The sequence below is a fragment of the Solanum pennellii genome, chromosome 12, assembly GCF_001406875.1.
Source record: "Solanum pennellii chromosome 12, SPENNV200".
Classification (NCBI taxonomy): domain Eukaryota; kingdom Viridiplantae; phylum Streptophyta; class Magnoliopsida; order Solanales; family Solanaceae; genus Solanum; species Solanum pennellii.
Genome location: NC_028648.1, coordinates 4,494,669 through 4,522,433, shown reverse-complemented (window position 1 = coordinate 4,522,433; position 27,765 = coordinate 4,494,669). Strand labels below are relative to the sequence as shown.

The following is a 27,765-nucleotide window of genomic DNA, read 5'->3' as shown; positions in this document are numbered from 1 at the left end:
ATATCATCTACATAGACAAGAAGAATGACTGTACCGTGTGCTGAATGTCGAGTAAACAGACTCGTGTCGTGTACGCAACACGTGAAGCCGAGTCCCTGGAGGAACGTTTTCAGACGTGTGTACCAAGCACGGGGGGCTTTCTTGAGCCCATACAGAGACTTCTGGAGTTTGCAAACATGTTGAGGGAAGCGGGGATCAACATAGCCCGGTGGTTGCGTCATGTAGATAGTTTCATCAAGCATGCCATGAAGAAAAGCATTGGAAACATCCAACTGATTGATGAGCCAATTGTTGCGCACGGCGAGTGACAGTACCAGGCGAATGGTTTCCTGCCGAATAACAGGACTGAATGTCTCGGAGTAATCAAGCCCATACTCCTGATTGTAGCCTTTAGCAACCAAACGAGCCTTGTACCTGGAAATACTGCCATCCGCATTGTGTTTAATTTTGTACACCCATTTACAGCCCACTGGGTGCCGCCCATGGGGCTTAGGTACAAGAACCCAAGTTTTCTGATCAGTCAAAGCCTTAAACTCGTCATCCATAGCATGACGCCAATAAGCATTTTTTGAGGCAACAGAGTAGGTTGTTGGTTCACTATCGGGAAGGGGTGTATTTGGTAGTATGGTAGCCTGAAAGGTTTTGGGTTTAAAGATACCGGCTTTGCCACGGGTTAACATGGGATGAGTATTGGGGGGTGGCACGGGCGGTGGTGATTCGGGGGTGGCCGGGAAGGACCCAAAACGGATCGGGCTGGAGATGTTGTGGGTATGGGGTGGTTCGGGTTGGTTGTGAGTGTGGGTGGTGGTTGCGGGTGTATTGTGGGTGACGGTCGAAGGGGTGATGAGGGGTGGTTGGGTAGTGGGTGGAGGTGTGGGGGAAGGTGGTGAGGGACCCTGTGAGTATGTTGGAAAAAGGGGAAGGACGCCAATGAATGATGTATTTGTGGAGGAGGAAATAGACTCGTAGGGAAACTCATTTTCGACAAATTTGACATGACGAGATATGTAGACTTTATGAGTTTGTGGGTCAAGACAGCGATAACCCTTGGAGGTAGGATGATAGCCCAAAAAAATACAAGGACGGGATCGGGGTTGTAATTTGTGAGTAATATGAAGGCGTAGCCAAGGGTAGGCAAGACACCCAAAGACGCGGAGGTTGGTATAATTGGGAAGTTCTTGGTAAAGGAGTTGATAGGGTGATTTGTTGGAGAGAGTGTGACTGGGCATTCTGTTAATGAGGTAGTTTGCGGTGGCTAGAGCTTCTACCCAAAAGGAGACAGGGAGATGAGATTGATGTAGAAGAGTAACCACCGTTTCAATGAGATGGCGATGCTTACGCTCAGCCACCCCATTCTGTTCGGGAGTGTATGGACAGGAGGTTTGATGTATAATTCCCAGGGATTGCAGAAACTGGCCAAAGATGTTATTGACATATTCCTTTCCATTGTCACTTCGAAAAAGTTTAACATGAGAATTGAATTGTGTTTTGACCATTTTTTCAAAAGTGACAAAGGTGGTGTATGCCTGTGATTTGTGTTTTAGTGGGTACAACCAAGTGTATTTTGTAAAATCATCCACAAAACAAATATAATAGCGAAAACCAGCAAATGAAGGAACAGCAGTAGGACCCCATAGGTCAGAATGAATAAGTTGAAAAGGTGCAGTTGTACGCTTCTCAGATAAAGTAAAAGGTAATTTATGAGATTTAGCAATTGAACAGGAGTCACAATTGTTTACATGAATGGAAGAAAAACCTAATTGAGACATTAAAGAATTTATTATTTGAGTAGACGGGTGACCCAGACGACTGTGCCACAACAGACTGTGGCCATCAGCCGAAAGAGCCACCGGAGCCACAGGAACGCTTTCTGAAACTGGGTGGGCAGACGAACTTGTGCCAGGAAGAACGTACAGACCATGCTCACAGGGGCCCTGAAAAATCACCCTCTTGGTAGTATTGTCTAGGATCTGAAAATCATTAGAGGTGAACAAGAGTGAGCAATTATTGTCTTTTGTGAATTGGTGAACTGAAAGGAGATTGGATTTAATAGAAGGGACGTGGGTAAGGTTACCTAGGTGAAAGATAGCGGTGGGGGTTTTAATGGTACCCGTGCCAGTGTGAGAAATATTAAGGGACTCACCGTTGCCAACAGTAATACCATTGGAGCCATGATATGGATTTGGAGCGTTAAGCTTGGATAGATCAGAAGTAACGTGCATGTTGGCCCCAGTATCCAACAGCCATTCAGAGGAAGGGCCGGCTTGAGATGCATAATTGGCACGGTTATCACTATTTCGGCTCTCCTCATACCGAAACCAGCAATGAGCAGCGGTGTGTCCTGTTTTCTGACAGATTTGACAAGTTGGACGATCCCGCTCGTAAGTGCCCTGCCCGCCGCTGGAAGATGACTGCCCGCCGCTGCCGAAGGAGTGCAGGCTGTTGTTGCTGCCGTGCTGCTGACCGTCGTACGGCGGACGACTGCCCTGCCGACCGCCGCGCCCGCGGCCTCCGCTGTTTCTGCCGTAGCCGCCGCGGCTCCCCTGCCGGCCGCCACCACGCCCCCCGCGATAGTTCTGGCTTGCGGTGAGGGCGGTGGCCGGCTCCATAACAGCGGCTTCTCGGAGAAGAAGTTTGCTCTCCAGATCCACGTTGATTTCTTCACTTTTTAGCCACGAGGAGAGAGTAGCCAGGTCAACGGGCGTTGGACTGATGCGAACCGCCTGTTTAATGGAGGAGTAAGCTGATGGGAGCCCCCGAACGACGCACATGACGAGATCTTTTTCGGGAATGATTTCGTTCACGGTGTCGAGGGCTGTGATGATGGTGGAGACCTCGTCTAAATACTCCGCCATAGTTTTCGTGCCTTTGGTAATTGTGTGGAGACGATCACGCAATTGAAAAATATGAGAGTGGGAAATTGATGCATAGCGTGTTGCGAGGGCCGTCCACAGGGCTGAAGCAGTTGTGTAGGATCGGACGTGTTTCTGAACCGTGGGAGAGATGACCGCAATCAAACATGATCGGATCTGGCCATCCACGGCTTTCCAGGCGGCATGGGCCGGATTGGTTTTTTCTGATTTGTCCGTGGCGGTGATGACTGCCGGCGGCGGTTCTGTGCTTCCATCGACGTATTTGAGAAGGTAATTGGCCTCAAGGGCTGTAAGAACGGTGATTTTCCATGTAGGGTAATTTATGTCTGATAATTTTTCGGGAATCAGGGCATGAAGATGCCTGAGAAGGAGTTTAACGCCAGAAGGAAGTGAATCGAGAGGATCCACCTCGGTTGTCATGGCTGCCGCCGCCCAAAAGAAGAGAGGGAACGATCGGTGCCCTAAAGAGAGAAAAAAAAACCTAGAGAAAAGAAGATCTAGGTTTTCTGGCTCTTGATACCATGAAGAAATATTGATTGTATTGAAGTGTTAACCTAATAAGGGAATACATGGGAGATATATATAGGAGATATAGGAAGGAGTACTAATCCTAATAGGACTAGGATTAAGGAGTACTAATCCTAATAGGACTTGGATTAGTACACAGTAAATACTAATATTATGTAATACTATTTATTTAATACTATCTGTTATTAATCACCTAAATTTTCTGATTTTGGTGTGTATTAGCCTATGGATCTGACGTCCAGATCATCCAAAAAAAATCTCTCAAAATACTATATGAGGACCTCTGAAATGAGTTGGGAACCTTCATATATAATCACACCACTTTTTCACACTCATTTCTCGATTTACAAGCCCTTTTTAAATAATCGACCAAATTCTCCAATTTTTTGTGTGTAAAAACCCATATATCTAGCGCCTGGAGCACCCAATTTTTTTTTTTAGAAAAAACTTATGAGGACCTTCTTAATGAGTTGAGAAACATTCACATAGATACTCATACCATTTTTATCGCTCATTTCCATGTTTACAAGCCCTTTTTTTAAAAAATCATTTAAATTTTTCAATTTTTCGTGTGTATTAGCCCATATATCTTGCGCCTGGATCATCCTAAAAATATTCTCAAGAAATATTATGAGGATTTCCGTAAAGAGTTAGGGAACCTTCACGTATACTCACACCATTTTCTTCACGCTCATTCCCGCATTTACAAGCAATTTTTTAAGATTCACCCAAATTTTTCGTATGTATTAGCCCGTGGATCTGGCGTTCGGAGCACTCAAAGTTTTTTTCTCAAAAAACTTCATCGAAACCTCCGTAATGAGTTGAGAACCTTCAAGTATGCTCACACCATATTTTTAACGTCAATTTTCGTATTTACAAGTCTTTTTTAGAATCACAGAAATTCTCCAATTTTCGTGTGTACTCATTGATTTGGCGCCCGAATTATGCAAAAAAAATTTCTCAAAAAACTTTATGACGACCTTTGTAATAATTTTGAGAACCTTCACGTATTGTCACAATATTTTTTCACGCACATTTCCGTATTTACAAGCCCTTTTTTAATAATCATCCAAATTCCACGATTTTTCTTGTGCATTAGATTTAGCGCCAGGAGCACCCAAAAATATTTTCTCAAAAAACATTATGAAAACCTTTGTAATGAGTTTTGGGAACCTTCATGTATACTGTTACCATGTTTAATATCTATTTTCGTATATACAGGGCCTTTTTTAGGAAGGCATAATACATAAACATGACTCTTAACTTTGCGTCAGTTGGCAACTATGACCCTTAACTTTGGATGTGCATAAGTAGACACTTAAACTTGTATAAAATTGATTTGTATTAACTAGCCCATGGATCTAGTGCCTTAATCAGCAAAAAGATACTACCAAATAACTTTACGAGGACCTCCGTAATGAATTGGGGAACCTTTATGTATGTTCACACCATATTATTCTTATTTTCGCATTTACAAGCCCTTTTTAAAAATCAGCCAAATTCTCTAATTTTTCATGTGTATTAGCCCATGGATCTGGCGCTTGGATCATCCAAAAATATTTATAAGGACATCCGTAATAAATTGCGGAACCTTTAGGTACAATCATAACAATTTTTTCACTCCCATTTCCGTATTTACAAGCCTTTTTTTTAATAATCACCCAAATTTAATGATTTTTCGTGTAGATTAATCAATGAATATGGAGCTCGGAGCACCTTGAAATTTTTCTAAAAAACCTTTATGAGTACCTCTGTAATGATTTGGGGAACCTTCACGTATACTCTCATCATTTCTTAATGTTCATTTCCGCATTTGCAAGCCTTTTTTTAAGATTTACCCACATTTCATAATTTTTTTGTGTGTATTAGTCATGGATCTGGTGCATGGATCACCCAAAAAAAATTCTCAAAAAACTTTATGAGTTCCTCCGTAATGAGTTGAGAAATCTTCACGTATATTCACGCCATTTTTTTCACGCCCATTCTCGCAATTAAAAACTTTTTTTCAAGAATTACCCAAATTTTTTGATTTTTCGTGTGTATTTACCCATCGACCTGGCGCCCGGATCATTCAAAAAAAATTTTCTCCAAAAACATTATGAGGTCCTCCGTAATGAGTTAGGAACCTTCATTTATACTCACACCATTTTTTCACACTCTTTCCCGCATTTACAAGCCATTTTTATTAATCACCCTAATTTCCTGATTTTTCATGTGTATGCCATGAATCTGGCGCCCTGAGCACTTCAAGTTTTTTTCTCAAACAACTTTATGATTATCCCCGTAATGAGATGGTAACATTCACATATACTCACCCCATTTTTAGCGCCCATTTTAGCATTTACAAGCCATTTTATAGGAATTGCCCAAATTTCTTGATTTTTGGAATGTATATGGCGCCGGAATCATCAAAAAAAAAATCTCAAAAACTTTATGAGGACCTCCATCATAAGTTGGGGAACCTCCACGTATTGTCACAACATTTTTCATGTCCATTTCCGTATTGTGTAAACCCTTTTTTTAATAATCACTCAAATTTTCCAATTTTCCGTGTGCATTAGCCCATGGATCTGGCGCTCGGAGGAGACAATTCTTTTTCTCAAAATTTTTTATGAAGACCTCTTAATTAGTTGGAGAACCTTCACGTATATTGACACTACTTTTTAACGCCAATTGCAGGATATACAAGTCAATTTTTAGGAATCACCTAAATTTCCTAATTTTTAGTGTTTACTAGCCCATGGATTTGGCGTCCAGATTTTCTCAAAAAACTTTATGAGGACCTCCGTAATGAGTTGGGAAACCTTTACGTATACTCACATCATTTTTTTCACGCCCATTTTTAATAATTGCCCAAATTTACCAATTTTTCCTGTGTATTAGCACATCGATCTGGCGCTCGAGGCATTCAAAATAAATTTCTCAAAAAACTTTATAACGACCACTATAATGATTTGGGGACCTTCACTATAGTGACAACATTTTCTAAAGCTCATTTCCGCATTTACTAGCCCTTTTTTAGGAATCGTCCAAATTCCTCAATTTTTCGTGTGTATTAACCCATGGATCTGGCGTTTGGATCATCCAAAAAAATTTCTCAACAACTTTATGAGGACATCCATAAAGAGTTGGAGAACCTTCACGTATACTTATGCTATTTTTTTCACGCTCATTTCCGCATTTACAAGCCCTTTAAGATTCGACTAAGTTCCTCGATTTTTCGTGTGTATTAGTCCATTGGTCTGGTGCACCCAAATTCTTTTCTCGAAAAGCTTTATGAGGACATCCGTAATGAATTGTGGAACCTTCACGTATACTCAAACTGTTTTTAACGCCCATTTCTGCATTTACAATCCCTTTTTTGGGGAGTCGTCCAAATTTCTCGATTTTTCTTGTGTATTAGCCCATGGATCTGGCACCTGAATCATCCAAAAGAATTTCTCTAAAATCTTTATGAGGACCTCCGTAATGAGTCGGGAAATTTTCATATATTATCACACCATTTTTTTCACGCCTATTTCCTCATTTACAAGCCTTTTTTTAATAATGGCCAAAATTTCCTTTCGTGTCTTTTAGCCCATGGATCTGGCGCCCACGACAGCCAAATTTTTTTATCCAAAAACTTAGAGGACCTCTGTAATGAGTTGGAGAACCTTCACTTATTCTCACACTATTTTCTAAACGTTATTTTCGCATTTACAAGACCTTTTTCAAAAATCACTCAAATTCCTCGATTTTTTCATGTGTGTTAGCTCATCCGTAATGATTTGGAGAACTTTCATGTATACTCACACCATTTTTTTATGCTCGTTCCCGCTTTTACATGCCTTTTTTAAGACTATCTCAAATTTCTTGATTTTTTATGTGTGTTAGTTCATGGGTCTGTCGCCTAGAGTACCCAAAATATTTTCTCAAAAAACTTTTGGAGGACCTGTGGAATGAGTATTGGAACCTTCCCATATACTCTCACCATTTTCGCGTTTACAAATCCTTTTTTAGGAATCACTCAATTTCCTGATTTTTCGTGTGTATTAACCCATTGATTTGGCGCCCGGATCATCTAAAAAAAAACTCCAAAAACTTTATTAGGACCTCCGTAATGAGTTGGGCAACCTTCACATATATTCACACCATTTTTTCACGCTCATTTCCGCATTTACAAGCCCTTTTTTTCATAATCTCCCAAATCTATTAATTTTTGTGTGTATTAGCCCATTGATCTATCTATCACCCGAAGCATCCAAAAAAAATCTCAAAAAATTTTATGAGGACCTCCATAATGATCTTCACATATACTCACACTATTTTTAACATACCTTTCCATATTTACAAACTCATTTTAGGAATCGTCCAAATTCACCGATTTTCCGTGTATATCGTCCCATGGATCTGGCGCACGAATCATCCAAAAAAAATTCTTAAAACTTGATGAGGACCTATATAATGAGTTGGGGAATCTTCACATATACTCACACCATTTTTTCACGTCCATTCGTGCATTTACAAGCCCTATTTAGGAATTTCCCAAATTATCCGATTTTTCGTGTATATTAGCCCATTGATCTGGCGACCAGAGCACCCTAAAAAAATTTCTCAAAAAGCTTTATGAGAACCTCCGTAATGAGTTGGAGAACCTCAACGTATACTCACACCATTTTAAACACCCATTTCCACATTTACAAGCCCATTTTAAGAAATTGCGCAAATTTCCCGATTTTTCGTATTTATTAGCCCATAGATCTAGCGCACATGTCACCCAAAAAAATTTCTCAAAAAAACATTATGAGGACCTCTATAATGAGTTGGATAATTTTCATGTGTACTCCCACCATTTTTTTCACGACCATTTCCGTATTTACAAGTCTTTTTTCTAATAATTCGTCAAATTCCCCGATATTTCTCGTGTATCAGCCCATGGATATGGCGCTTGCATCATCCAAAAAAATTCTTAAAAAAAAAACTTTATGAGGACCTCTGTAATGAGTTGGGAAACTTTAACGTATACTCACACCATTTTTTCATGCACATTTCTGCATTTACAAGCCCTTTTTTAAGAATCACCGAAATTCACCGATTTTTCGTGTGTATTAGCTCATGGATCTGGCACCTGGAGCACCCAAAATATTTTTCTCAAAATCTTCATGAGGACCTCCGTAATGAGTTGGGGAACCTTCACGAATATTCACACCATTTTTAACTCTCATTTCTACATTTAAAAGCCCATTTTCAAAAATTGCTCAAATTATCTAATTTTTTGTGTGTAATAGCCCATGGATCTGGCACTAGGTCATCCAAAAAAAATTCACAAAAAACTTTATGATGATCTGCGGAATGAGTAGATTTTCACTATTTATGCCTATTCCTAAGAGCTATATTATTCAACTTATAAATTATATTTCTATATGTGGCTTTATAACCAAAAAAAATCATTTAGTATTGCTTCTCTTATGTTACTATATCTGGAAATATCATCTTTTATCTTATCAAAGCTTGAGTATCATAAAAGTTTGGGGAAGGAATCCACTTAAGAGGTTGTTTATTAGTAGGTTAAAGGATAACAATTCCGAAATAAAATGTGAGATTGTTTTATACCTCTTTTGATTGGTGGAGTAAGAGATAACAATCACATAGGATGTACTAAAATAGTTGGATGTTATCTCATATAGAAGCTGAAATAGCTATTCCAATAAAGTATCATGCTCTTTTTTAATCCAAAGAATCTAATGCAATTAGCAAGAGTTATGGTAGTTTAGTTCAGATAAGAAAGACATCCACATTATGTAGCAGTAAAAGGCTGAGAATTTGAACAAGTATAATTGATTATGGGCCATAATTTGATATAAAAAAAACCCAGCAATTTCTAGTTTACCATTTGTATTTATACTCAATGGCTTCAGAGTGTGTTTATAGCTTATGAATGATGCAAAAGATGATGCACTCTGATAGAGGCAATTGGTGTTAAAACCAACAATCTACTTTCTTATTCAGGTAGTAGAGGTAATCTATTTACAGTGTAGGCAGATCCATTTGATTCAGCATTCGGCCTGAATAATAATTCATCAACTTCAGTCTCATCATCAACTCCTTCACTGTCGTGACCGTCTTCATCGGATGCACTGGTGAAAGGGAGAATCCGAAGCCGTAAATCCATTCCTGTTCCAATTCGCTCTGATTTTAGCTTGTACTTTCTAACAAGATCCTTCTGAAGCAGTATAATATTTGATGGCCTAGGGAGTAGCTCAACAGGTTCCCCTTTCGGAATTACCACTCGCTCCATGGCTATTCGAGCCTCCTGCAAAAAGTCGATGCACAAAATCCACTCACAGCTTTTAAAAAAACTACAACAATGATATGATTTGGTAAACACAGATAACGAACCAGGATAACGAGAACTATCAACAGGAGATTATGTAAATATACAATGCTAGACGCACACATATAAAAAGAAGCTAATGTTGGGCTTCAGTTGCCATAAAATAACAGATGATGTGAATGACGCAATGAATCTTAGGAAATGACCCGTGGTTCATGATGATGGACCATGTGGAAGTAAGTTTGAGGGGAAGATTGTTGGGTGTGAGAACAAATTTCCACATTTGGAAGCTACATATAAGGTGTAGGATCTCTCAATGGCATGAGGCCTACAAAGAAAAAACGGCCAGCTTGGCCAAGGCACAATATCACACCATGTTAAGAGTATCATTGGGCTGATTTATACCAACAAAAATAAATGAGGCCTAAATCTAAGATGACCATTAACCTTACTTGAAGACATGACATATTGACATTCATCATCTAAACTATTGAAACGATAATATTATGGGCACGTGTTAAAGAATCTTTAGTCTACTAAGACTATCCATTGAGTGTTAGGTGAGTTTTTAAAGAACGGCAATTAATACTCCCTCCGTCCAACAATAGTTGTCCACTATACTAAAAATAGTTGTCCAATTTAGAAAATCAAGAGATAAGTTACCTTTCTTGTCTATTTTAAACCTTGCTATTAAAGACTTTATCATCTAAAAAGTAAAAGTGTCTATCTGATCACCTGATAAGTCTAAGTGTCTAAATTACAAATTGTGCCAAGTTTGAAAGACTATCTAGGTATTTAGACTTAATTATTTATATGGTCAAGTCTAAACATATTCATAAGCCAGTAAAGGATATTATATAAATAGGCTTTAAGGGGTAAGTGAATTCTAGGTTAGAGCTTCAATTACAAATCTACTAAAAGAGTTAAGAGTGTTCCTTAGACAAATTCAACTTTTTATATAACAAAGTAGTTTCTTATATCTCCTTATTGTTATGTCGGAAGGAAAAAAATTCTCAAATGTTGAAGAAATAGATAATTCAATAGAAGCTCCTTTTTTATGGATATGAGAAAAGAAGTTTATGTGTTACTGATCATGACAGAATTTAATACTTCATCAAATGGTTAATTTGTGAGAATTTTTGAGCCCAACCTAGCAGTAGGAATTCTCACAAAGCAACCATCTGATCAGTAATAAATTCTTAGTTATGATAAATCAGTAAAACACAAACTTCTCTCATACCCATAAAAAGGAGCTTTCATTGGATTTATCTATTCCTCCAACAGTTGGGGCATCTTTTTTTCAAACATAACCATGAGGAGATATAAGAAACTATTTTTTTATATATAAAATGATTAAATTTGTCAGAGAAATACACAACTCTTTTGCTAGATTTGTTAACTGAAACTCTAACACAGAATTCACTTACCCCTTAAAGTATATTTATATTATATTCTTTACTGGCTTATGAGCATGTTTAAAGTTGACTATATAAATAATTAGGATAAGACACAAGTACCCCTAGACTATGATCGAAATTCTAGAGACACGTTTTAGCTAAACTAAAGTCCTATTACATCCCTCCCCCACCCCCACTCCTGAGAAACAATTTATTTTGTAACTTATTATACCTTTTTGGCTAACGTGACATCTAAACATCTCCTACGTGCCTCAACTACTAACTGCATGGAGTCACGGAGTATGCCACGTAAGCTAAAAGGGGTATTAATTACAAAAAAATTACTTGAGGGTAATAAGACCTTAGTTTAGTTAAAATGTGTCTCTTGGATTCCAGTCATAGTTTAGGGCATTTGTCCCTTTATCCCTAAATAATTTAGTCTAAATACCTAGATAGTCCCTCAAACTTGGCACAGTTTGTAAATTAGACACTTAAACTTATCTAGTGACCAGATAGACACTTTTTCTTGACATATATGCATCTCATGAAAAATTTTACAATGGGAGAGGTCCAACTAACAATAGTTGGGTGACCATCCATTGATTAATTGACACATGGATAAAGGTACATTTCTTTACCTTTTTACCATCTGTCTTACTTACCTTTCTTTTCTTGTATTTTCTTACTTCTAATAAATATTTCTTAACTTCATTTTCTTAAATTGTTGATATATTGAATAAAAGAATTAATAAATATTTCTTTTATCACAATAACTAAAAAATTTTTAGGACGGAGAATTTAAAATACAAATATCATGCAATATTTTTTTAAATAATATCATATGAACTAAAACAGAATTAAAATAACAATGACTATAAATATATAAAGTAAAACAGAATTTAAAAAAGAAAAACTAAATTTGAATTAATTTGTTTTTGTAGGTGCTAGTAATTGAAACACTAAATATTTTTTAGTTAATTTGATATTATTAAAAATCATTGCATGATATTAGTATTTTAAATACTCCGTCTTACAAATTTTTTTAGTTATTGTGATAAAATAAATATTTATTAATTCTTTTATTCAATATATCAACAATTTAAGAAAATAAAGTTAAGAAATATTTATTAGAAGTAAGAAATTAAAAAATTAAAAGAAAAGAAAGGACATTTTTTTACCTTTTTACCATCTCTCTCTTACTTACCTTTCTTTTCTTTTAATTTTTTATTTTCTTACTTCTAATAAATATTTCTTAACTTCATTTAAGTAAGAGAGAGATGGTAAAAAGGTAAAAAAATGTCCTTTCTTTTCTTTTAATTTTTTATTTTCTTACTTCTAATAAATATTTCTTAACTTCATTTTCTTAAATTGTTGATATATTGAATAAAAGAATTAATAAATATTTATTTTATCACAATAACTAAAAAAAAATTTTAAGACGGAGTATTTAAAATACTAATATCATGCAATATTTTTTAATAATATCAAATTAACTAAAAAATATTTAGTGTTTCAATTACTAGCACCTAAAAAAACAAATTAATTCAAATTTAGTTTTTTATTTTTTTAAATTCTGTTTTACTTTATATATTTATAGTCATTGTTATTTTGATTTTGTTTTAGTTCATATGATATTATTTAAAAAAATATTGCATGATATTAGTATTTTAAATTCTCCGTCCTAAAAATTTTTTTAGTTATTGTGATAAAAGAAATATTTATTAATTCTTTTATTCAATATATCAACAATTTAAGAAAATGAAGTTAAGAAATATTTATTAGAAGTAAGAAAATAAAAGAAAAGAAAGGTAAGTAAGAGAGATGGTAAAAAGGTAAAGAAATGTACCTTTATCCATGTGTCAATTAATCAATGGATGGTCACCCAACTATTGTTGGTTGGACCTCTCCCATTGTAAAATTTTTCTGCATCTCATGAGCACCTAATACTGATTAGCTTTCTTCATAAAGATGTATATTATTTTTCAAAGTGGATCAATAGTTTTATGTTAATTTTTGTGGCCTTCCACCTTTATCGGAATTTTCCCATAAGGGACATAGTTCTATGTTAACTTTAATTATTTATCAGATTTCCCCATAAGAGAAGAGACATAGTTTTATGTGAATTTTAATTATTTATCAGATTTCCCCATAAGAGAAGAGACATAGTTTTATGTTAATTCTAAATACAACTAATCCATTAGGGTGGAAATTATTCTTTTCCTTTGTTGATTAGTTCTTTCTGTTTTGTTTCTTCTGTTTATTTAGTTGAGTTAACAAATATCAGTTCACTTTCAATGAAAGAAATCATTATCCTGAACTAAACAGTAGATGTACACACTACCCTCAAGCCCCATAATCATTAACAACCACATCCAGAAGTATCACAGTTTAGTTTTAAGTTTTAACAGTAACGAAGTTCTAGTAACTATAGCAGGGAGACAGTGACGCAAGCATGGCAATATAAGGGGCTGACTCGACCTCAAGTTCATATTAATGAGCAGAAGACTGAACAAGGCCAAAGTTCTACACCAGCTAATTCCCAAAATAGAGTTGAGGAGATTTGCAACCAGGTGATGGAGACAGGGAGTAACAAACAGACACCAGAAGGAGGAGATCCCCAGCAACACAGTTTAAGGCCAAATGCAACCTGGCCAAGTCCAGAGTTCAACCTCACAAACTTCCCTGTATTGACAACCATTCCAACAAAGAACATATTTAAGAGTCTTATGCATAGTAAGCTTGATTCACTGCCTATTGATTGGAGAGGAGCTCCACAAACTTGCCAATGAAGTGACTGTTCCAGAACCTAAGGGGTGTGACTAAATCTACAAGCAGAAAGAGTTGAAGAATTACTTGCGGGAAAATAGAATATATCTTGCTGGTCTCACTGAAACTAAAGTGAAGGAATATAATATGAAAAAGACTCAAAAAAGTCGTACATGCTTCTATGTGGGATTGAACCAAGGTAGCAATGCTCATGCTGAACTGTCTTTACAGCTGAGCCACAAAACTTAGTTGTATCAAGGGTGTCCTTACTCGGTATATAACCAAAAAATCCAAAATTTTACCTACATATCTCCTGTAATTTCCCGGCAAAGGGTCCGGATGACCACCCTTGATAAAGGGTAGCTCTGCCCCTGATGACATTCATCATCTGAACTATTGGAACAATAATATTATGAGCACGTGTGAAAGAATATTTAGTCAACTAGGACTATTATTAAGTGTTAGATGAGTTTCAAGAAGTGCAATTAATACTTAATAAATTTAATCTCATCCTCAATAACTTTAAATCAATTTCAATCATCAATTTTACATTTTGATACTCATAGGAAGAAATAATGAACCTGCAGTTGTATAATTTGATTGTTAAGAGGATAAAAGTTGGTCAAAATTTTAGAATAGTCAACAAATATTTATTTTCAATTGCGATTCAATAGTGTAATAACTCAAACATTTGTAAAATTTGTGATTTTTATTGACGTAAACATGACCTAATTTATAAGTTGTTCTCTGTTTACAATAAAGAAAACAATCACTTATACCATTCTTTAGGATCATTTAGTTCAAAATTTCCAAGGAAAATGTAAAAAGAATGCATTAAAAAAATCAGGGGAGGGGAGAAGAAATTGACTGATTTAATTTGTTCACGAGTCAATATGGAGTACAATCCACACAAATTTGAAATGCCAACATTAGGTGCTTATGAGGTATATATATCAAGTAAAAGTGTTTTTCTAGTCGCCAGATAAGTTTAAGCATCTATTTACAAATTGTGTCAAGTTTTGAGGGACTATTAGGCATTAAGACTAAATTATTTATATAGTCAACTTTAAACATGCTCTAAGATAGTAAAGGATACTATATCAACAGGCTTTAAGAGACAAGTGAATTCTACGCTAGAGTTTCAATTACAAATCTACCAAAAAAGAGTTAACTATATCTCTGACAAATTTGTTCTTTTATATAACAAATTAGTTTCTTATATCTCCTTATTCTTATGTCTGAAGAAAAATTATTCTCAAACTGTTGAAAAACAGATAATGCAATGGAAGCTCCTTTTCATGAGAGAAGAAATTTGTGTTACTAGTAGATCATGATAAAGAATTTATTATTGATCAGATGGTTGATTCGCGAGAATTTTATGGATACAAAAAATGATATCCCTAGAACTTACAATCTTTGATTCTTAGATATAGCTAAATTTTATGTGATTTCCTTTTTATTAGCGATTTTATTGAAATCATGTTTGTTTTCTTGTGATTTTAAAATCATCTCTTCTTTTCTTTTCTTTTTTTGACAAAGTTAAAATCGTCTATTCTTAAATTTCATTTATCCTATAAATCTTGAATTTCTCTGTTCCTTGTTATCATAACACTATCTCTATCTTGAAAATCTCTAATAAAAATGAAATCACACATAATTTAGTTATATCAAAGAAACAGAGATTATAAATTCTAGGAATGTCATCTTTATATTCACAAATTCTTGCAAATGAACCATTTGATCAGTAATAAATTATTTGTCCTGATCTACCTATAACATACAAACTTCTTCGCTCATACCCCTAAAAGGGAGCTTCCATTGGGTTATTTATTCCATCAGCAGTTTGAGAAAGGGTGAATTTTTCAGAGAAACAGTTTACTCTTTTTGTAGATTTGTTAATTGAAATTCTAACATAGAATTAATTTATCCCTTAAAGCCTATTTATATTGTATCCCTTACTGGCTTATGAGCATGTTTAGTTAACCATATGGATAATCTAGTATTTGGTGGGAGTTGGCAGATATCTTGTAGAATTAGACGAAGTACGAAAAGCTAGTCCGAACATCATGGTCATCAAAAAGAAAAAAAACATGTTGCACGCTTGATTAGCTTTCTCCATAAAGATGTATATAATTTTCCAAAGTGGATCAATAGTTTATGTTAATTTTTGCATCCTTCAAACTTTATCGAAATTTTTCCACAAGAGACATAGTTTTATGTTAATTTTAATTATTTATCGGATTTTTCCCAGAAGAGACATAGTTTGTTCACATGCCAACATGGAGTGCAATACACACAAATTTGACATGTCAGCATACGGTACTTATGAGATTCATATATGTCAAGTAAGAGTGTCTATCAAGTCACCAAAAAAGTTTAAGTGTCTATTTACAAATTTTGCCAAGTTTGAGGAAATATCTAGATATTTACACTAGATTATTTATATGGTGAACTTTGAACATGCTCATAAGCTAGTAAAAGTACTATATAAATAGGCTTCAAGAGATAAGTGAATTCTACGTTAGAGCTTCAATTACAACTCGACCAAAAGAACTAACAGTTTTTCTAACAAATTCAATCTTTTATATGACAAAGTAGTTTCTTATATCCCCTTATTCTTATGTACGGGAAAAAAAATCTCAAATTGTTGAAAATATAGATAATTCAATAGAAGCTCCTTTTTCTATTAGTCGAGGATTTGGCTTCCATTGAATTATCTATTCTTTCGGCAGTTTGAGAATTTTTTTCTTCAGACATAACAATATAAAGAAATATAAGAAACTAATTTGTTATATAAAAGGCTGAATTTGTCAGAGAAATACTTAACTCTTTTGATAGATTTGTTAATTGAAACTCTTAACATAAGATTCACTTACCCCTTAAAGTCTATTTATACAGTATCCTTTACTGATTTATAAGCATTTTTAAAGTAGATCATACAAATAATCTGGTCTAAATACCTAGATAGTCCCTCAAACTTGGCACAATTTGTAAATTAGATAGTAAAACTTATCTGGTGACCAGATAGACACTTTTACTTGACATTTATGCATCCCATGAGCACCTAATGCTGATTAGCTTTCTCCATAAAGATGTATATAATATTTCAAAGTGGATCAATAGTTTTATATTAATTTTTGCATCCTTCCAACTTTATCGGAATTTTCCATAAGGGACATGGTTTTCTTTCAATTTTAATCATTTATCAGATTTTCCCCATAAGAGACATAGTTTTATGTTAATTTTAAATACAACTAAATCCATTAGGGTGGCAATTATTCTTTTCCTTTGTTGATTAGTTCTTTTTCTTTCTCCGTTTTGTTTATTCTTTTTATTTAGTTTAGTTAATGAATACACTACCCAGTACCCTCAAGCCACATAATCATTAACAACCACATCCAGAAGTATTCCAGTTCAGTTTTAAGTTTTAACAGTAGTGAAGTTCTAGTAACTCGAGTACAAATGTGACGCTCTATATCCTGATAAGAAAAAAAGAAAAGGCTTGTGCATCAGTTGATTTTTTTGGATGAATAATAGCTGGTTGATGTGTTCTTTTTCCCAACCAATTGGCTAATTAAGCTTCTCTAATTTCCTAAGGAGAACTCCTCAGGATATTAACAGAATACGATAGAGCGCCTGATGACCTTAATCTAAATGTTCACACTCCTTCAGTATTCTCCTATAGATTCTAGCTAGTAGGATAATATATTTGTTGAATACTCCACCTTCGGATGAGACCTTAGGCAACAAGCCACTTCACACATATTTGAATATTAGGGTGTGTTTGGATTGACTTTTTTTAAGTGGCTTATAAGTTACTAAAAGCCAAAAGTCATTAGTTGGGAACCCCCAACTATTGGCTTTTGGCTTCTTTTTTGTACTTTCTCAGCTTTGAATAAGTGTTTAAAAACACTTCTACCCAAACACTTCCAAAACTAAAGAAATGCTTAAATGCCAGAAACCACTAAAAATAAGCCAATTCAAACACCACTTAGTCTGAAATGAATTTTTATCTCTTTTCCATTGTAAATAGCTGATGCCCTAGTCCAAAATGAAAAAGAAAAAGGACAGACAGGTCCACTAAGCTCCCCCTATGCACAGACTGGGGAAGGCCCAGACCCCATTGGCTCTCATATAGGCTGCCTTACCTTGCATTTCTGCAAGAGCTTTCAACGGTTTGAATTTGTGACCTCGTGGTCACATGGCGGCGACTTTTACCAATCCCCTTCTTAGACTGACATGAGACCACAATTTTTTCAACCACAGACTTGGTGAATCCTAAGTTGAAGTCTACTTTATCTTTTGTTCCATTGCAAACGTCAGATGTCCTCACACGGCATGACTAAATGGTATAGCACATATATTTCAGGCCAATGACTTCATTGGAACCTCCATGTTTTCCAGAGAGTGAAAATTAGTATTTCATCATAAAGTTAAAAGCCAACTTAAGGATAGTCACCCTCAACTTTAGGGTAGTTAAAAGCCAGTTAATCACAAAAAGCCCATCATCATCTTTATGGAAGTCAGCCTCTAGAGTCTTCGAAATTGAATTTTCCAAAAAAAGTACTAAAAAAGAATACAAGTAGAAATTACCTCTAAGGCATCAATCTTTTCAGACTCATTAGTCTTAGCTTCAGATTCGAGAAACTCAAAGCCATCAGCAAAATCACTGATTAATGCCTGCATAGCCTTTGTCAGCTGTGTTGAGGAGCTTGTCTGCAAAAGGAAAAGATACTTCACATAAGTCACACAAGGATAGTGAATTCGGACTCTGCACAGACAACAGCTAATGCATAAAAGAACTCATCTTGTTTTTCCCTTCTTTCTTCAGAACTTTCATTCAAATACCTTTGTCACATAAATAGGAATGCCGTGAGATCTTGCAGCTGCTTGAATCCGAGAATTTTTCTTAAGCTTGGACTGCAGAGCAAGTAGCACATCTGCTTCACTGATATTATCAGTAAACTCAATGGTATCGTCAATGTTAAGCTGTTTTATCCCTTGCATCACACTTGCCTCTGAGATCTACAATACCTGCTCAAATATGAGTTCCACGTAGATGTTTCCATATAGAAGCTGATGGAGCTTTATCGTGCTTTTTCCTCTCTTCTTTTACGTTTTCTTCATAAGAATCTCTTATTCTATGCTTCACTTTCCCTCATAGAAGTTAAAAAATTTAGAGAACTAAAAGGAAAAGAGAGTGGATTAACTCAAATGCTTCATTAGATGATATAAAGTTTGAAGAGGAGGCTCTGTAATTCTAAAATGTGTCTTTGACAATTACTTTAATGGGTGAAATCTTAATGAGCTAAAGCATAGAAGAACATCTACTCTTTTTCCGCCTATACACGGAGTGACAAAATTCAAGCATGTGATCTTTTCTTCCAGGAATATTTTTTAGAAAAAAAAGATTGCTGGGCTTGAATCTGAATAGTCAGCCAAAAGAAAAAAATCATTCCTGCTCGATACTTCTACACTTCATGTTTGGGGCCACCAAGCACTTCCAGCAGAGGAAGGGGGTATGTGGGACCTTAACATGAAAAGATAGGAAAACAAGGAGACTATTAGGATACTGGAGAAGCATCAAATCAGGTTTATTAGATCCACAAATTGAAAGAGACTAACTTTGCAGCAAATTAAGTAACAATAGTATACGAATGCAGAACCATCATGTACTAGGAGGTATTTCACTTTTTGGAAATTGATTCTCTTTGGAAGGCCCTTCAACAATACGAATACTAGCTCGGTATTAAAGTTGAACTAAGAGAACAGATTCTGAGACTGGGATTTTAGTTATTAACCAAACTTATACATATTCAATGTAGTGATGACATTCTTTTTTCCTATCGAACAAGTAAATGGTAATATCATCTTACCCCATATAGAAAAATGCAAAGGGCGTCCTCACTTTCACCAGAACCTCCTTCCATGCTCGGACCTGTTGCTGAGATGAGCTCAGTTGAATCAGGTATACCTCCATTAATCTCGATTATATCTTCAATCAAAACTTCATTTATTTCATCTAATGGTGCTTGGATGGATGAAATTTCCATAATTCCATCTTGCGATCCTGGATTTATCTTGCGAATTTCATATTTTGGGTAACGTCCTTCTCAACATGAAATTAACACCAAGGCAGACGATTAAACAACATCCAATCAGCTTTCCAACAGGATGATATGCAAATGATTTGTCAGCAGAAATGTTTTGTTAGGATTTAGGAGGGAGGACTAGTAAAAGACCTGCAAGAATTGCATCTACTGTTGCTTCTAAATCAGGGTGAACTCTCAATTCTGCCTTGGAGATTATCTCAACCCCACAGCTAAAAGATGATGGACCTTTCCTCTCCAGAACAGATTTCTGAACGCGTCGCCTGCTAGCCTCTTCATCCCCAAGTGTCACACTCTGACAAAGAAATAAGTTATGCAACTATACTATAAACCAAACAGCTTCCAGTCGTCCAATAGTGCATGAGAGTAAAACGTCGCTCCATGCTATAATGGTATTATGGCGTCAGTTTGAAGGGTGGGTTTGACCTTGATATCATCTTTTGAGACTCTTCACTTTTCTTTCTTGTTTTTTTTTTTTTTTTTTTGAGAAAACCTTTTGGGACTCATCACTTATAGATATCAATGTCAAGACACCTCCATGAGTAAATATTTAGGCAACCAAGTTAAAGACTTTCCCCCTCTGACCCTCCATGCACAGCTCATGTTGCAATTACATAGAAAATATAGAGAATGCAGTGGTTCACTTCAATTAAATTGTTTTTGTTTTTTTACCCTTCATGCTCTACTTGTGTTGCAATTGCATATATTATGTAGAGAATGCATTGGTTCACTTCATTGCAGTGATATTGATTTTGCGTTCTACTTATGATATATGAAAGGAAAGAAGAAGTCACATCTGGTACAACTAGGAACAGTGGGATCCCCCTAGACTGTTTACTAGCTTCTTTCTAAATAGAAGTCCTATTACCTACTTACCCGTTTTATTGGAAAAACACAAAGTTACCGTACTTACCCGTTTGTAGCATAACAGCATTGTTCACCATTAACTAAGCATCAGCCCAATTGTTTTAAATGTAACAACTAACTGGAAAAAGTTCTGTTAAACGGGAATTACCTGTACTCCTCCAACCAGCATCTCTAAAGCAGGATTCATTACTAAATTCTCTATTGTTACTCCATGAGCAGTTGCAACTAACTGAATTCCTCGTTGTGCAATGGTGCTTGCAGCCATTGCCTCAAGCTTAGTACCAATCTCATCGATTACAATCACTTGTGGCATATGATTTTCCACTGCTTCTATCAGCACCTACAAAAAAATTAAAGTAAAAAACAATCCTCGTTGATCAATGATCAGTTGACTCATGTTTGGAGCCACTCATGTAAGGGAAGGATAGGTCCATCCAAGAACCAGCAATAGGTATATCCTCAGAAAGCTATTAATCAAGTACATGTGGTCCCAGTTTTGCTTTAAATTTGGGTAAGATAAAAGGTCTCTTCCAATAAGAAATTGCAGTGGTTGCATCAATACACCTTTTCAAAAAAGTAATTTTATTTTCATCTGGCTAACAGAGTGAAAGTCAAGCTCCTACCTTGTGTTGCATATCATTATGTGGAACCTGCATCCGCCGAGCATTACCTATTCCTGCATGAGGTATATCACCATCCCCACCAATTTCATTAGAGGTGTCCACAATCATTACGCGCTTCCCATAATCATTTGCAAGCATCCTGGCTATGTCCCTAGGAGTAAAAGAAAGAAATCCTTACAAACTCAATCTGCTGAATCTCATGGAAATAGCTTATTGGGATGGTAGGAGATACATGCATATTGCGGAGGAACTATCATTGCTAATTATAACTGCAGGATTTTATGTGTATCAGTGTGCAAGGAGAAATGAAAGGAGAAAGTGTTCACCATGGCATGGGATACAATAATAAGTACATACAGACAGCTGAACCCTTGATAAATCAAACATTAGACAGACTTCCATCACATTAGAGCTAACCAATAATGTGGACAATGAGAAGGAAATGCAAGAAACAAACGTCTAAAGGGAACAGCCAAAATACACAACTAAGCATACCTTGAATAAGAAATGTTAACAAATACACACCTGTCCTTTGCAATAAATGCAACAGAATAAGACACAGAATAATTGTAAGAGCCCCGTATGCAACCCACATACCAAGTGCTAAATCCACGATATTTTCCCACCACTTCATATATACATCATTCCACTAAATTACAGTAACAAGCAGCATTGTCTAGACTAGCCTGGGACTAAAAGTTTAAGCTAAATAAGCCCACAAAGACTTCAGAAAAAAGGAAGAGTTGAAGAAAAAAAGTAGAATTACATCATGAAAAAACTGGAAAACTTTAATATTATTGATTATGTCCAGGATCTTTAATTTTACCAACAATAAAAAAAATTCTGCTGTTGGATACGCCAAGAAACCTGTTTTATTCCATGAACCATGGCTTCATGAGAGCTTCGTATTCAAGTAATATTGAACTTGTCCAAAATTGAGCTTAAGCCTTAAAGATAAAGCAAGAAGTCTCAGCTTATATCTCAAATAAAGAGACATCAGGAAGCCATATCTAGATACCAAACTAGCAGCGCCAATGAGAAAATTTCAAAGGGTTGGCAAGGACCTAATATAAAATCCAGAATCAAACTACTCACTGGTTTCAAGCTATGTGTGGTAAAGCTTACCAAATGTGTGGTATGCTAAGCCACTGCCTGTTTCCAAACTTGAAAAAGCTAGCCAGCATCCGTGTGTGGTATAGCTTACCAAAATGTAAACCAAGTCTGCATTGGAATTGGAGCTTGCAGCTTCAATAGTATGAACTTGATTCAAACTTCCATTGGCCTCAAATATCATGAACCTGATGGCTTTGAGTATTGCCCGAAAATTGGACCTGAATTACTTTGCCTGAGACCTCCAATTTGCTTAACCCTAATTTGCAAATTCGAATTGTTAGGAAGCTTACCGATTGGGGCTTTTTCTTGTGTTGCGTTCAGTTCATTCTGGTGCTCATTTTGGCATTGCTCGTTGCCTGAAAATTTCACCAGAGCTCTATCGCCATCGCCGCAGTTCTCCTCGATTATGATTCCGCCGTCCATTTTGTGTGGGCTTTCAGTATAAGGTACGTTAGGAATCGGGGTATTCCCCATTGATTGATTCCCCTCGAATCTCGTCAGAGGGTAATTGAAATTGCAGGCACATCTGGGGCCATCCATCCGCAGGCGATTCTCACAGAAAATGGCCTGTTGAGATCTTTCCAATGGGACTACGGAATGAGCTGAATCTTTGATCATAGATAGATCATCTACCGGAGAATCATACCCCATAGTCAATTTTACATGAATCATACAAGATTTCTCCAAGGATATAGATATACTTTTTTTGAGCCCAGTCAAACTCTTCTATGAAATTGCTTCAATGATCGCAAATTCCTTTTGCAAATTCGAAGAGTTGTGGGATGAATTAGAGGTTCATTCTTGTTGGGTTTTGTTGGCACTAGAATTGTGCTTCGATTGGCACTGGACCACCAAGAAATTTGTATTGAAAGTAAATTTCCATGTCAATGTTGTGAAAGGAAATGGCTAGAGGTGAGGCAATGTGAGGCGAACCTTCATTGCCTTTTAGCTTTGTGGCGAGGCGATCTTCAAAAGGCAACGCCATCGAGACAACGGCGACAGAGGCGAGAAAGGCGCCGCCTTTTGTGTTTTCTTAAAAAAAGGCGACCAATTTAGGATTTTAAAAGTAAAAAGATCATTTTAGGGTTTACTTTCCAAATTTAGAAAGTTGCACTCTTAGACTGCGACCCCAACCAGTCGACTTGACTTGACTTCTCGGCAATCAGCCAGACTTTACTGGCGACTCCAAACTCCAACCAATACGTATTTCTTCTTTTCTTCTTTTCTTCTACTAATTTCTTCTTCTTTTCTTCTTCCTTTGTTTCTTTTTCCTTCTTCTTCTTTAGACTTCAGAGTTACTTCTACCTTTGTTTTTTATTCATTGTTTTGACTTTTGTACTTTTTTTGTTCATTCAAGTTCTAGACTATTGGTATGTACTACCTATTTTCAGTTTTTGAATTGAAATATTTGCTAATATGTTATTGCTATTGAGATTTTGATTATTTACATATGCAATTAAATATTTTAATTTGTTGGTCTTAATTGGTGCCGCACTTCAAAAAGGCGAGCGCCTCGCTGCTCGACTCATCTTTTGGCGAGGCAAGACTCTTGTCGCCTTTCGCCGTCCAAAACACTGTTCCATGTTTGCATCGCATCTTCACACCAATATCGGATCATTCTCATCATTCCAAATACGATTCAAGATTGAACTTGACTTTACAAAATTATTTTCCCTCAAAATCTAATCACAAAAAATATATCTTGATTTCTCAAATTTTAAAGAAATTAAACCTTGAACTGGAAATTAGTAAGTAGTTAGAAAGTTCTTACCTTTTTAGGCTGATTTCATTCAAGAGAGAAGATAATTTTTGTTAAACCCTCAACCAACGCTTTTTCGAAAAATTAAAGAGGAAATAATTAAATAACAGAAAAACTGACAAGTGGAGGTTTTTAATTCATTTTTGGAAGCAAAGTTTCTCATTCACTCGCGTCATCTACGTGAAAACAAACATAGGGAAGAGACGGGTCAAACTGTCTATTAACAAAGGTATTTATTACTTTTGTGGGGTTATAGGAGGACCACATACTTAAGGTGTCTTCTTGAAAATTAGGGACAACTTCGGGTGTCACTTTATGTCTTTTCTCAAAGAAAAATATATCTTTTTAATGTGACAACCAGAAATGTAATGGCACCGATTAACTTTAAAATGAGAAGGAGATTCAGGTCAAACAGCAGAAATGTTCCTCAAGTTCATGACATTGCACATCAAAGATCAGAGGGCATGACATGAGAGTATATGTAACAACCAACCTGATAATAGTTGTTTTTCCTACTCCAGGAGGACCAATGAGCAACAAAGACGCACCATCTTTAACTAGATCTCGCAATGAGTTTGCACTTCCAGATATTGCACGACCAACTCGACAAGTTAAACCAATAATTGCACCTTTCCGGTTTCTAATAGCACTAATTCGGTGTAAAGTTCTGCTAATGCCAGCTCTATTGTCAACTGCAAAGTCACCAACCTGTAATATGAATAACCATTAAACACAGTACTAACTAAATCGTTACTAGTACTAACTTTTCGCTTTGGACATAGGTAAGTTGTTATCAACGACTATGTTAGTGTATTTCCAGGGTCATAGTTACTATTCAGTCTGAAACTAAATCACTAGTGTCTTTGAGCATATCACTGAAACACCAACCACAAAAAAGGAACTTGTTAATCAATCGGGCACAACCTCAAAATTTCCACTTAATCAACGTTAAGTGTGCGTGTGTAAAGGAGTTGGCAAAGGCCGGCCCTGATCAAAATCAAAGCCTTCCTAATTCAATTGAAGCTATCTCTGCAACTTCAGTTCAAATTATTCCTAGAGGTAGAAGCAATCTAGGATTTGAAATTCATGGATGGTAAGTATCAAGTATCAGCACACTCACGATTCATCTAGATAGAAACTTAGCGCAAGTATATGTTATTTTTCAAATCGTTCTACTTTCTCCCCAACTTATGTGATGCATCTATTCTTGAAGTCTGTCCAAAAAGAATTACCTTTCTATAATTAAAAACAACCTAACAATAAACTTCACATTTTACACTTGATGAAATATATATATATATATATATATACACACACTTATGGTTTGTTATTTACCACAATCTAGAAGTGTTGTCTTTCTTTCTTCCTTAAACTTCCAGTTAAAAGTGCATCACATAAATTGATAAATTGAGACAGAGTGAGTATTACATAGTAAGTGCTGGAGCCAGATTTTTGAATAAGAACATTAAACATCTATTATAACCTTGTATATAGTAAGTGGTGTACCCAGAATTTTCATTAAGCGCATTGAACACTTACTATAACCTTGCATATAGCAAGTGGTAGAGTCAGAATTTTCACTAAATAGATTGAACATTTACTATAAACTTGTATATAATAATTGGTAGAGCCAGAAATCTCACTAAACAGATTCAACATATACTATAACCACGTATATAGTAATTGGGGGACCTAAAATCTTCATTAAAGGAATTCAACATTTATTATAACCTTGTATATAGTCAGTGGTAGAGTCAGAACTTTCACGAAGATCATTCAACATATCATGTAGGCATAATACATGAATGGAATTGAACGAGTAGACACATACGTCCTACGTGGCATAATACACATAGGAGGCCACATGATACAAAATCACCACGTAGGACTTCATTCAAAACGAATGTGTCTATTTGTTCAATTTATACAAGTTTAAGTGTACAGTTGTACACCCTAAGTTAAAAGTCATATTTGTTCGATGAAGCCAAGTTAAGGGTATGTTTATGTATAATGCCTATTCTATAACCATGTATACAGTTCATGGTAGAGTCAAAATTTTCACTGAGTTCTTTCAACATATTCTATAACCATGTATACAGAATAAGTGGTAGAGTTAGAATTCTTATACAAAAATTCAAGATTTACTATAATCTTTTATATATATATAGTGTAATTTTTCAATTAAGGGTTTCGAATCCCCTTCAGATACCCTACCTCTGCTCATGTATATATATATACATTTATCTCAAGGTGAAATGGGTGCTGTATTTAATTAATTCTAACCTGCGAGGTAGCTTGTTGAAGATCACCCAAAGTAATCGGTTGATCGGATAAGATGAAATCTCCAGAAGGGAAGCGAGCAAGTGGCTTACGACCTAAGTCCATAACCACCTCAATTAAATTGGAAAATTCCGGGTGTTCGCTAACTCCTCGCCGCATTTCCTCCGGCAACAAAGACAATAACCGACCCAATTCCACTTGAAAGTCATCAGCAACCAAAGAAGACGACGATACCGAAGATAATAAGCGGGAGAAGGAGGGTTTACTCAGCAATTTTGTGGGTATTACAGTAAATGGTGAAAAGTTGAGTGATTGAATTGGTGGAATTTGATTTTGGAGGGGAAAATGGAACTGTGGGTTTGGTGAAGAAGAAGGATGAAGATGGACTAAAGCAAAAGAGAGCATTGCTTTCTTGGCGCTAAAATTTGCATTTGGGTATTCTCTCTATTTGACTGAAAATGAGCGGTTTAGCTTTGCTTATCCTCTTTTCATTTATTTTCATTTTTTTGGAAAAAGATTATATTTATCCATGTTTTATAGGTTATATTTAGTAGTCGTTTGGCCCTGCGATACCATATCACGATATGGTCTTCTGAGATGATTTGCATTTGGACATGAATTTCATATCATGAGATGTGATTTCATATTCTTCAAAAAGCATGATATGGAATTACATGGTGATTTCATATTATGATTTGATAAAAAAATTGATCCACAAGTTTATATATTGTTAAAATAACCCCACACTTATGTCTACTAACCATTTATTTCACAAGTAAATAAAATTTACAATCACAACATTACTTTAACTCACACCAATCAATTGTTAAAGAATGAAATATTTATGGTCTATAAACATGAAAATATAGTTGTGGATGATATTGACCAATAAATGGCTCAAAGTAACAATGTTGGTTCGTCTTCGCAGTCACATGATCGAGAAATGCAAGTTCGACTTGAGGAAATTGTTCGTACTATATGAGTGGATTATATTCAAAACTAGTACACTACAATTTATGATCAATTTTTTTATTAAATTAAAGCTAAATGAAACAATTACTTAAGTTGAGAATAAATACATTTGTAATAATTTATTATGCGATTTTATAAATTTTTAGTTGATAAGATTGAACAAA

At 35.7% G+C, this 27,765-nt stretch overlaps 1 protein-coding gene across 1 annotated transcript; it reads right to left on the bottom strand.

Moving 5' to 3' along the window:
- Positions 1–9,202: 9,202 nt before the first annotated feature.
- On the bottom strand, positions 9,203–27,091 carry LOC107007253 (uncharacterized protein ycf45). Its single transcript, XM_015205786.2, has 9 exons — positions 26,633–27,091; positions 24,843–25,057; positions 21,478–21,628; positions 21,003–21,194; positions 20,120–20,282; positions 19,754–19,986; positions 18,726–18,902; positions 18,471–18,593; positions 9,203–9,693 (listed from the first exon to the last, which is right to left on the bottom strand). Exons 1-9 carry the CDS (start codon positions 27,032–27,034, stop codon positions 9,382–9,384), a joined length of 1,968 nt encoding a protein of 655 aa, XP_015061272.1. The 5' UTR covers positions 27,035–27,091; the 3' UTR covers positions 9,203–9,381.
- Positions 27,092–27,765: the final 674 nt, after the last annotated feature.